Consider the following 12,079-nt stretch of genomic DNA (forward strand, 5'->3'; position numbering starts at 1 on the left):
GTGCCCACTCTCCCCAGAAAAAAAGGGCAGATCTCTCTCTTTTCCTCTAATGTTAATTGACCTGTAATTTTACACCAATCAGTTAGCAATTAAGCAGAATTGTAGCTTTAACAAAAACCTGTTTTGTCAGCAATCACCTCATTTTTGGGAGGAAAGTTTATTTCTTCAACTCTTCACCATCTCCTGATTCTAGACCACAAATGCCAGGAATATTAACTAAGAAGTCTTAAATTTTTAGCATACTAATGGTTTAAATATAATTCACAAGCTGAGCTCTCATTATACTGGTGGGTGGAACCTGAACTAGTTAAGATTATTTCTGAATTCCAGAGATCAACTTTTTTTTTATTCTCCAAGAATCCCCTATTATCATGCTTCTTTTCTCACTTTGAAATCCTGGCTGCCCTTCCCACCCATTTGTCATCCCTGCTGTTTGCTAGGTTCCAGAAAATCTGGTCTGGAGCAGCCAGAATGACCCGGGTTGCTCTGTTTGGTTGCACTGACCATAATTCGTGAAAATTCATTGTCTAATGATACCTCTTGCCACTGCCTACTTTTCTAGTAGGGTCCCATTTTTTGAGAGATGAGGACCATGGAGGGGGAGCTGGTATGAAAGATTACAGTGAGGCAGCAGTTTCCCCGGAATGAAGGAATACATTCCAGAAAGTGGGGTAAGAGAAGAAGCAACACAACCCAGAGGTGGATAGGAAAAGAAAGACAGCTCAGATAGCCACTCCCTGAAATCTCCCAGGATATATCCATTAGGCTGAGGTGGTAAGGGTTTGCTCTGGCAAGAATCTGTTATACGTGAGCAAATAAAGTACTGAACTCTGGTTGAACGTTCCTGGGCTTAGCCACATTTGCCATCTCAATGCAGTTAGCATCTTGGCTACTGAAAGAGTATCATACACACACACATGGGTCCGTCAAAGCAGTAATCACAATTATTTTTTTCTTCTAAAAATATTGTATTGATAGAAAATATCGATACAATTTATGATATGATTATGATGGAGGAAAAGCAAGTATTGTAAAACTGCTGGACAATTAAAAGGTACTTTCCTTTTTACAACATGGAATAGAGCTTTCAAACCCCTGACTCCTAGGATCATTTCAATCTTTCTCACATTGCTTTCTCTGAAGTTTCCATTTCACAGCCATCATTTCAGCCAGAAGGATTTCCGAATTGATGCTCTGTTTTCCAAAAACATCCCTATTAATCAGTTGATAGACAAGCTGGGGAGGAAAACATTCAATGGATTCATACAATAATCTAAACTAGTGACAAACTATGACTTTTTCAAGAATCTAAATATTTTGTAAATATGGGCCTGAAGACAAACTCAAACCCACTCCATGATACCACTCTTAGGGACAACCTGCAAATCATGTCTATCCATACTTCCATGCTTCCAACCCACAAAATCCAATGATCATATTGTAGCTCATTTTTATTTCATGATCTCTCCACCCACACAAATATGCTCAAAATATATTCAAAATATACATCATACTAGCTAGGTCAGTGGTGGCGAACATTTTAGAGACCAAGTGCCCAAACTGCAACCCAAAACCCATTTATGTATCATCGGGGGCTCGGTGGGTGTAGCCCATTGGGTGGGCATGGCTACGGTGGACATGGCAGACTGGGTGGGCGTGGCCGGGTCAGCATGGCCACCTCGATTTTGCTCTTGCGAAGGGATGCCTGTGAGGGCCAGGCAGATTTGGGGGAGATCCAGGAGGTCTCTGGCGGATGAGATGTTGGGCAGGAAGCTCATCCTGCGGGCTGAGGAGAGGCGAGGCAGGGGGCAGGGCAGGGGTGCCATTGTTTCAGGGCAAGGCGAGGCAGGGTCTGGGGCGGCTGCTGCCTGACACCATTGGCCCCCGCATACAGTGAGCGCATGGGGGCCAACTGTGGCCATCAGCAGGCACAGCCTGCCAGACCCTCGGTTTCGGCGCGACGTGGCTGTTTGCCTCCGGCCGTGGCCATTTGCCGCCTCGCACATCGCACCCAATTCTGCCATGAGGCCGCAGAACAAGCTAGGTGGAGGTAATGAATTCGGTGAGTCCATTAAACCATCTGTGGGAACAGACCTTCACAAACCGCATTCCCTTCCGGGGCACTCCAATAAGACGTCTTTGCTCCTCCCTCTGCGTTTTGTCGCCCTAGCAACCGACCTCTGACCCCGCCTTGCAGTCACGTGGAACGTGCAATGGCGGCCTCCTGGGCTGCTGGTGGCGGCGTGAGTGTGACCCTGGGCTGGGGGTGGCGTCGCCTCCAGTTGCTTCTCGGAACTGCCGGGCGATTTCCGTTTCGGGGGTTTCGTACTACAGGTGGGGTGGCGACTGCAGCTGAAAGCATTTTTCTCTGGCCTTAAAGAATAGAAGGAAGGATGAGGTTTTGTCCGCCAGGTGTTCGTTTTCTCCTTGTTTTGTGTTTTGAGAGGATTCGGACTCTCAGCGAATCAGGAAGGAGAAGCGCGATAATCTTTTCCTTTTCCCCGCTCCAACCGTCCCTTCCAAATGTTTGTTGTCTCCATTTGACTTTACCTTTACCTTCTCTTCCGTTCGAAAATGTAGATAACTGTTAATTTGTATCATTTCTACTCTTCCCCCCCCCGCGATTCCCTTTATTGCTTCCGAGATAACCTGCACCGGTATTATTCTCCCTCTTTGCTCGTTTTTGTGATTCTGTGGGATACTTTAGCATCAAAAATGACAATAATTCAAGGTCATTAATAAGTCTCTGTAGCCCTTTTTGAGATTTTGAGTCTCCTTCTCCAATACACTCTCCAATATACTGTCCAATCATTGATTATACTCAGTATATTCTCCAAAGCACCTGATGGTGGGACAAGAAGTAACGGGTGGAAGATCATTAAAGAGGGCAAAATACCTGAAATGATTTGTATTTTCCTAATTAATAATGGCATTTTATTATTGCTTTTCCAGTGGCTTTTCAAACTGAAGATAAGAGCTGCACAGCAGAAGTGTGAGTATTAGGATGTAGACGCATGAAACTAGAAGAAGTGGTTCAACTGAAGTAGGCACATTTTGTTGCTACTCCAGTGTCTTGACATTTTGCTTGGTATTAGAAGGCACAAATAACTTCAAATAGCTCCCCCTTCTGAGTCTGATGTGGAAGCTAAGTTCAGAAAAGTTAACCTGTAGTAGAATATTTTAGGAGTTTATTTGAAGTAGAGATCAGAACACATTACATTGAAGCATAAATTGGATTAATGATAACAGTGGCAGTAAAAATAGGCTTGAGCAGTGGGGTTACAGTCCCCTTGACTTATGAAAATGAAATATACATGTGATTACAATTAGGTATCACATTGTATAATATTTAGGTTTAATACATTGGTATAACACATTATGTACCTAGTGAAATCAGTGGGGCCACTAAAGTGTAGCTTTACACTGAGGTAATAGGTCAAGACTACATTTTGGGTTTTGAATGAACAAAGGCATTCTATGAACATAGTTTCTTTCTAGGGAGTTATTTTTTATTGCTTCCCCAGAGCTCTGCTCGCCTCCCAATATCTTCACAGATTAATGTCCTTTGAATGTTCTAAGGTTAAGCTGATAGTGCAGTTTTCCTTAAAAGGCATTTTGCAATGAAGAAGTTTCCCAATTTGACCCTATATAGCTAAGAGTCACTCTATATGTGCTTTGTTTTCTCTAGGAAGATTTATTTGAATTAGGGGCTTTAACTTGGCCCTATAAAATTTCATAGTAACCTAAATCAACCTAGGATGAAAATTATGGTTAAAATATTTGCTTTAATCATAGATTGATCCAAGGTAAGTGTTTCATGCTAGAGCTAAAAGTAATCAATCTTAGCATGTCATGCAAAGTACTCTTATTATTTGTGTCTTTTGTTTCAGCTTAAAAATCTGTATCAGATATTAGATTAACCTTCCGCATATCTTCCCCATATTTGTTAGGATTGTAGCACTCAAAATTCTCATCTAGCATAGGGTGAATGAGGATGGGCAAGACTATTGTAGATATTTGCAATTCTATATAAAAACAGAAATTGCCAGAAAATATTCAGTTGTGCTTGTAGCATTTGAACATACGATATACACTGGATGGCCCTGAACTGAGAGCATTTCCATATTGTTTCTTCTGTCTCAGAGTCAATGTAGTGTTCATAGATCGTTGTGGGCAAAACATCCCAGTGCAAGGCAAAGTTGGGGATGATGTGCTGCGCTTGGCTCAGAGAAATGGCATTGAACTAGAAGGTATGTCATAAATATCTATATAATGCTCTCCTGGATCAGAGCAGAGACCAATTTAAGCCAGCATCCTGTTTCCAACATTGGGTCATATGCTCTGGGAAACCCACACCACAAGCAGGATATGAATACAATTTAGTTATTTGATTTACACATCTGTACATCTCATAGGTGACTCTGGTGGCTTACATTAATATAAATAAACCAAATAAAATATATAATATAAAGTAAAAATGCAAAGCAGCTGAGCAACATAAAATAATCATCAACAAAGTGATGAGATGGGCACTATCTGTTCAGGGGTCCTAGACCAAGGACAAAGCCATGTGGAAATGATTGAAGCCTGGGAAATGGGTCCCTTTTCAGTTAACAGGAGTGCTGATTTACCACCAGCTTATCAAATACTTAGGAGCTGAGGGCTTGGCAGCCCAAGGAAACAACAGCCAATCGCCAGCCATCAACACACCAATCGGCCAATAGGAAGGCACCACATAAACAGGACTCACAGAACAGCCCAAAGCACGTATTCCTGTAGAGAGAAATTCCCTGAAGATGGGCTCCAGCATAAGTCCGAAAGCTCGGAAGAGTAAATCTGTGGTCCCAGTGACCCAAATTCGATCTCAAAAGACCATGTCTTTGGGGCCTTGCAATAGCCCTGCCCCATAGGTTTTTAGCACTTAGTATGTAGTATACTGTCTCCAAATTGAAGGTTCTATTTACAGCCTGATAGCAGCATAGAAGCAATCTTTCAAAGAAGATTAAAAATTAAAGCTGTCCAATGACAGATTGTGACTTTAAAAGATCTCTCATAGAAAAATATGTTAAACTTCAGTAAAAAGGTTTCAGCTTGCAATTACTTGGTTTGTACAGAGAAAGTAAAAGCTTAAATAGCAACACCACCCCTTCCCCACATTCCTAATTTTCTGGGGTAGATTTGTTTACCTGTTCCTAAGTGCCTTCAGGTTGCCAAACAGGATTTGTCCAGTTTTTTTTATAGATTTCAACCTTTAATCATGACCCAGAGACAATACTGCTTTATGTAATCTAGCTCTGGTAACTAACGTCTGCTTTCATTTAAAAAACAGAACAAAACTTTTTCCTCTCCAGGAAGAAAAAGGTTAGGAAGATTTGCCTGTTGTATATGCCTGGAGAAAAAAATCTCTGAATGACAAGATTTAAACCTAGACAATAGTTCTCTGTTGTGCTGCTGCTTGGCAGAAGAATAATTTGAGATCAGGGAAGCTGGACTGAATAAATCTATCTTTTACCTTTCCAGGTGCTTGTGAAGCCTCCTTAGCCTGCTCCACCTGTCATGTTTATGTAAGCCATGATTTTGTGGATAAGCTTCCGATGCCTGATGAACGGTAACGGTTACTTTAGCTTTCTTCTTATAGAAGCTATGGCTGACCTTTAGACTGTCAGTAGGCTAACATTTCCTGATTTGGGCTTTATGCTGACGCTTTTTCCAAGCCCTTTGGAGCAAAATGACTGAGTATGTTCCAGCTCTTTTGGGATGAATAATTTGGGAGGAGTTATCCCACTGTAAAGAGGCATCCTTTGTTTTTACTTTGGAAAGACCCCATGACAGCTCTGTAGTTTTTCTGTCTCTTCTGAGTAGGATAATAGTAAAAGCCATCACTAAAAGCTAAGCAATATCCCAGTGGGGGGGGAGTACTTATATTCTAATAGCACTACGCACATGTAGTATACATAGCGAGGAAGGGCTTATTCTTTTTCTTAAGGTTGCTTTTTACCTGTAACGAAGGACAATTTTAGTATTTAAGTACATAACCCTCATTCAAGATTGAAAAATTCTCATCAGTTGCACTGATAATTTGCAGTATGTGTCGAAACTTTACCAAGAGAAATTTCCCTAGATCAGGGGTGTCAAACTGCTGGCCCACGGGCCGGTTGCATCATGCGGAGGCCGCGTCCACCCCACTCCGGCAATACGAAAAATGTCATGATATGTCACGACATCACATGATACAGTGAGTTTGACACCCGTCCCCTAGGCCTAGACCATTTGTGTGCTGAGTCAATTGGATGCAGGCTGCTAACATCGTATAAAAGCTCTTTCCCAGTGACTACTTTTAAAGCCCTGATGATGTTGGGTGGGCCCAACGAAAGCTTGGCTCATTAAATTTTTACTATTTTCCTCTTGGTGGTCGGTATTTATTGGTTTTATCATGAATTTACCCAAGAGTCGAATTTTTAGCTTTATAACTTGTCTCTATCTATCTATCTATCTATCTATCTATCTATCTATCTATCTATCTATCTATCTATCTATCTATATATCTATATATCTATATCTATCTATCTATCTATCTATCGATAGATAGATAGATAGATAGATAGATAGATAGATAGATAGATAGATAGATAGATAGATAGATGTTTTTATAGGAGCGGTGCCTTTTGCACCCGGCTCCTAGATCTCGTGACCGGGCCCCGGTAGTCCTCTTGCGTTAAATTCTTAGCTGTCCTTCCGCATACTGCTACGCTCCTAACTTTCTCTTTCCCACCCCTTTTCTTTTCTTGCCTTATTTGTTCGTCAGGGGAGGGGGGAGGAGGCATCCCTCCATCCAGGGCATCGCTTGTGTGGAGATATTATGATAGGAATTTAGCATGTGGCACTCCAGATACAGGAGAGAGCACATGTTGCTTGATTGCAAAGTGTATACATCTCAGCATACGTCTGATATATAGAACCTTGATTTGACAGAACAGCCTATTGAGACCTCACAACAGCTTGTCTTATTTCCTTCTGGACACTAATAAATACTTGACCAGCAGAACTGCTAAATTTAAAGTCAGCGCTGTTTAGCTGAAAACCTGAACAGTTACATGGAATGGTCTCATGCAACAGTGATACACTAATTTGAATATGCTTTGTTTTGTACTTTGGTATATTTATACTTATTTTCTTTTGTTTGGTTGATGCAGTGTGATGTTTTGATAGGGCCAACCAAGTGATCAATAAATTAGCTAACACATAATTCACAGATAATGTTACAAAGACATTTGAGTTTCAGGTAACAATTGAGTGTTAGAATCTCAAAATCTCCAAAAGTTGCTGAATATACTAAAAAAAAGTTTGTTGTATAAGGAAATTTAAATTTTTTTTTACAAAAGTCTACAATGATGTATGCATTGGAATAAGTATTTAAAACCTGTATATATTTATACAGAGAAAGTCAGTTTGGTGTAGTGGTTAAGATACCAGACTAGAAACTGGGAGACCACGGAGTTCTAGTCACAACTCAGGCACAAGCCAGCCTCTCTCAGCCTAGGAAACAGGCAATGGCAAACCATTTCTGAAATCTTGACAAGCCATGCTTTTATGTTGTTAATATTTTGATCTTCTTAACTTTTCTTTTTCATCTTTCTTTTTCAGGTTTTTAAAATAGGTATCTCTCATGAATGTTGTAAGTGCAAAGTCAGGATGTTAATTGCTATTATAAATAACTCCTGACATTTTTCTCCATCTAGGGAGGAGGATATGTTGGATATGGCACCGCTACTTCAGGAGAACTCTCGACTGGGCTGCCAAATTATCCTTAGCAAAGAACTGGAAGGAGCAACATTCACCCTTCCCAAAATCACCAGGAACTTTTATGTGGATGGGCATGTCCCCAAACCTCATTGAGAACCACAGAGTCCATGGCTGGATCTGTCTCCATGGTTAAGCTGATAAAGGCTGCAGAGAGCACAGTGGGGTTGTGGCCAAAGCTGGAAACATTTAAAGAAAAGGAAAAGGAGGAAATGGCTCAGAGTGTAAGAAGATAGGGCTATGGAAGGAACTGAGTGAAATGAGTGAGGCTCAAGCATTTGGCAACTATCTCATCTGCCTGTACTTCCTTCAGAAATCCAAAGCTGGATTAAGCATAGCCTCATCCATGACTCATCCCAGCACAGAGGGGTGCTGGGAGAACAGTTACCTAACAGTTCTTCCCTCACATCCTGGAGAAAACCAAAACGTTTCAGGGAGAGGCAAGGCGTTCCTATGCAGTAGCCACTGTGTTTTAGCAGAAGAATACAAAGTGTTATGTATTGTTAATTGCCTGAAGAAGGAAAAAATATAATTCCCATAAGCACATTCTTTATACACTTTATAGCTTATTTGTTTTCTCTTGTTCTTCCAGCACTGTTTAGATCTATACTGGCACTTCTTGTCTGCATTTAACCATCAAGCATTATATTGAATATTTGGTTATCTGTATAACCAAAAAACCAAAAAAATGGCTTCTTCCAGTACAGAAAAGGCTTCTGCTAATGTTTTTGAATTCATTCTCCATACACATGAACGAACATATTTGGAATGATGTGTGTATGTGAAGCAGGGGCTGGGCAGCATTTCAGATTCAGCTTTCAAAGCTGCTTTGAAGAGTTTAGGAGCTCAACTGTAGCATCTGCCTGCAATACCTTTAAGTGGTTATATCTTTTTTCTTGGAATTGCACAGCCACTTAGAAGTGTTATAGACAGAGCTCTGAAGCAGATTTTTGGATGCTTTTCCAGTACCAAAGTTCAAAAGAGTCAATATTCTTTCTATTTCTTCAAAATTCAACTTTTGCTTCCATAGACTTTCACAGGGAATACCTTTTCTGTGCTGTTCCGAACTTTGTAGGTACTATAGACACATCACAGGATCTGAATAGTTTTTCCAAAGCTTTCATGGCGGTTCTATAAGTTATTCTGCAGCTTGTTCCTTTACTGTTGAGGGTTGATTGTAAAAGGTAAAAACTTTCTATCACTTCAGTATCTTCACTGTCAGTTATAAGGCTCTCTGTTGTACTTATTGCCATTAGTTTGGTCCTCTACCTTTAATTTGACTACCATTTTTTACTATGCTCTGTGACTTTTATTATTAGGGCTTGTGGATCCTTTGCGTTTTCAGTTATCAAAGTAGTGTCATTTGCATAATTACAGGGCATGCAGCATACCATTCTATTTTTAGGGGAAAAAAACATGTTTTCAGAAAAAGAAATCAGTTTTTGTATGTAGATAATGTCTTTGTATTCCTGCCTGAGCAGGGGGTTGGATTCGATGATCTCCAAGGTCCCTTTCAACATTATTATTATTATTATTATTATTATTATTATTATTATTATTATTATTATTATTAGTAGTAGTAGTAGTAGTAGTAGTAGTAGTAGTAGTAGTAGTAGTCTAGAAGATACTACTTTCAATGCAGTGAAAATAGTTTCTCCCCACAACCACTAGATTGGCTCAGTATTAGTATAAATGATGGGTTTGCTTTTGTTTATTTAGTTGAAAGAAGTTTAATCTGTAATTCAGATAAGATTTACACTGTTAAATTGGTTTGAGCAACCTATGCTCTTCCAAACATTGATTACAACACCTTTAATCTTTGAACAGTATCCATGCTGATTAAGATTGGTTGGAACTAAACAAGTAGAGGATACATGTTTCCCAATCTTACTACAGGTAGTCCTCTACTTACAACAGTTCATTTAGTGACCATTCAAAGTTACAACAGCATGAAAAGTGACTTATGACTGCTTTCACGTGACCATTGCAGCATCCCCATGGTCACACAATCAGAATTCAAACGCTTGGGAACTGACTCACATTTATAACAGCTGTCTTGGTCTAGAGTAGCAAAGCAAACCCAAACCATGGTATTGGTTTCACAAATGGGGCAAAGGTCTTATGCTGGAGCACAGTTTTTACCCTTTGCCAAAAAATGCTTTTTCATTTTTATTTTGGTCTCATCTACCCACAGAGCACATCTCAATAGGTTTCTGACTTATGTGCATGGCCTTTCACCAACTGTAAATGGGCAGCAATCTTTTTCCTTGCAACTCTGGCATATACATCATTGTTCAGTGTTCTCCTAATGTTAGTTTCATGAACACTGATATTTGCCAATGCAAGATAGGCCTTTAGTTCCTAGGATTCTTTTGAGTTCCTGAATTCTTTGAGACCACCCAGTGTTACACATCTTGCTTTTTGTGTGATCTTGATTGGTTAACCACTCCTAGGGAGGTTAACAGCCGCACTGAATTGCCTCCATCTGTAACCAATCTGTTTGACAATGGAGTGGTAGAATCCAAGATCTTTGGAAATTGTTTTGTAACCTTTTCCAAAATGGTGAGCATCTCTTTTTGAAGATCTTCAGAAATCTTTATTTGAGATATGACATATTTCCATATACCTGTGTGGTGAAGATTAGACTTTGCTAATGAAGACCCACAATTCTCTTCTTTAAATAAGGTAGGACTTCTCACTTTCACACCCAATTATCCCTTTGATTGAAACACCTGGCTCTGATTTCCACTTCAAATGAACTGATAATCCACAAACATATGTAGCTTCATATTATTTTGCTCAATAAATTAAAGAACAAGTATAATGTTTTTGATTCATTTAACTGGGTTCCCTTTACAAAATATTTTTTAAATTACAACCACAATTGGGATCAATATGGATTGCAAAGCAAGGTGGTTAATTACCTCCAATTTTATGACTTTTGCCACAATTGTTAAGCAAATTGCATGACTAAGCAAATCCAGCTTCCCCCATTAACTTCATCAGAAGGCAGCTGGGGAGGTCACAAATAGTGATTGGTGACCTTGCAACACTGTAGCCATCATATATCAGCTTGTCTTCAGAAGTTGTGGGTGCTTCATCATTGGAGGCTTTTAAGAAGAGACTGTCTGAGATGGTATATATAGGATCTCCTGCTTGAGCGGGGTTGGACTAGAACAGAGGTCTCCAACCTTTTGGGCACCAGGGACCGGTTCCATGGAGAGGTTTTTCTGCGCACCGGAGGGGGCGTGGTTTTGTGTGCAGCCTGCATCCCATGGATGGGGCTTTGCTTGTTTGTGTGGACCAGTTGCTGGCATGCTGCGGCCCGGTACCAGGCCACAGACCGGAGGTTGGGGACTGCTGGACTAGAAGACCTCTAAGGTCCTTTCCAGCTCTATTCTGATTGATAGATTTAATACATGCTGGTTGCCAAATGCCTGAATTTTGATCATGTGACTATGGGGATGCTGTGACCATTGTAAGTGTGAGGACCAGTCATAAGTCATTTTCAGTGGAGCTGTAATTTCAACGTCACTTAAACAATTGGTTGTAAATATGTATCTAGTTTTAAGACTTGGATCAGAGAACATATTATGTCTTGGGTCATATTTATGTAGAAATAATAAAAATTCAAAAGGCTTCACAAACTTAAGCTCCACTGTAAATGTGTGTGGTGTGTCCACAGAAACCCAAGAAGAGTGGAATGTATTCACACCTGTGCAGTTTACAAATATACCTGTGTGGTTGTTATAACTTCAACTATTGTCTCCTTCAGAACTGTGCTTAAAAATGTTGCGCCGTGCAGATGCCAGCTCTCACTCCCACTTCTTTTCCTTATGCCACCTGAAACAGATTGCTGGCCCTATTCCAAAAGAGCAGGATCAGCCCTACGTTTGAGAAACTTTTCAACTTTTGACAGAGAAACTGTGATTGACAGGTGTACCTATACTTGTGAGAGAACATTTTGTTTCTTACTAAAAAGGACACAATTCAGCTATTTCAGATGCTGAACAATACAGATGATAAATCGGAAAGGAAGCTGTATCCATAAATCCAAAAAGTCACGAAACATTATATACATAATCCCTACAATTAGTTGGCGTCAAATACAATGAATAAGGAAAGTGCTTCATGATAAGTAGATTTAATAGTTCAACTATAATTCATCTAAAAGTGACATTTTGATCAAGATCGTTTGAGAGAACCAATGCTAAAAGTATTTTTCAAAGGAAACTTTGGGACTCAAGGAAGTTAATTGTATCATCTATTTCCATCGGTG

At 40.1% G+C, this 12,079-nt stretch overlaps 1 protein-coding gene across 1 annotated transcript; it reads left to right on the forward strand.

Moving 5' to 3' along the window:
• Positions 1-2,199: 2,199 nt before the first annotated feature.
• Positions 2,200-8,484, forward strand: FDX2 (ferredoxin 2). The gene is made up of 5 exons (XM_015813919.1): positions 2,200-2,334; positions 2,953-2,992; positions 4,144-4,250; positions 5,521-5,608; positions 7,740-8,484. Exons 1-5 carry the CDS (start codon positions 2,214-2,216, stop codon positions 7,894-7,896), a joined length of 513 nt encoding a protein of 170 aa, XP_015669405.1. The 5' UTR covers positions 2,200-2,213; the 3' UTR covers positions 7,897-8,484.
• The last annotated feature ends 3,595 nt before the right edge of the window (positions 8,485-12,079 follow it).

This window comes from Protobothrops mucrosquamatus, unplaced genomic scaffold (assembly GCF_001527695.2).
Source record: "Protobothrops mucrosquamatus isolate PMUCROS unplaced genomic scaffold, P.Mucros_1.0 scaffold202, whole genome shotgun sequence".
In the NCBI taxonomy this organism is placed as follows: domain Eukaryota; kingdom Metazoa; phylum Chordata; class Lepidosauria; order Squamata; family Viperidae; genus Protobothrops; species Protobothrops mucrosquamatus.

Coding starts and splice junctions, on each gene's coding strand:
- FDX2 (XM_015813919.1), top strand. CDS start 2,214: ATGGCGGCCTCCTGGGCTGCTGGTGGCGGCGTGAGTGTGACCCTGGGC. Junction 2,993..4,143: donor AAGAGCTGCACAGCAGAAGT/GTGAGTATTAGG, acceptor CTTCTGTCTCAG/AGTCAATGTAGTGTTCATAG. Junction 4,251..5,520: donor AAATGGCATTGAACTAGAAG/GTATGTCATAAA, acceptor TTACCTTTCCAG/GTGCTTGTGAAGCCTCCTTA.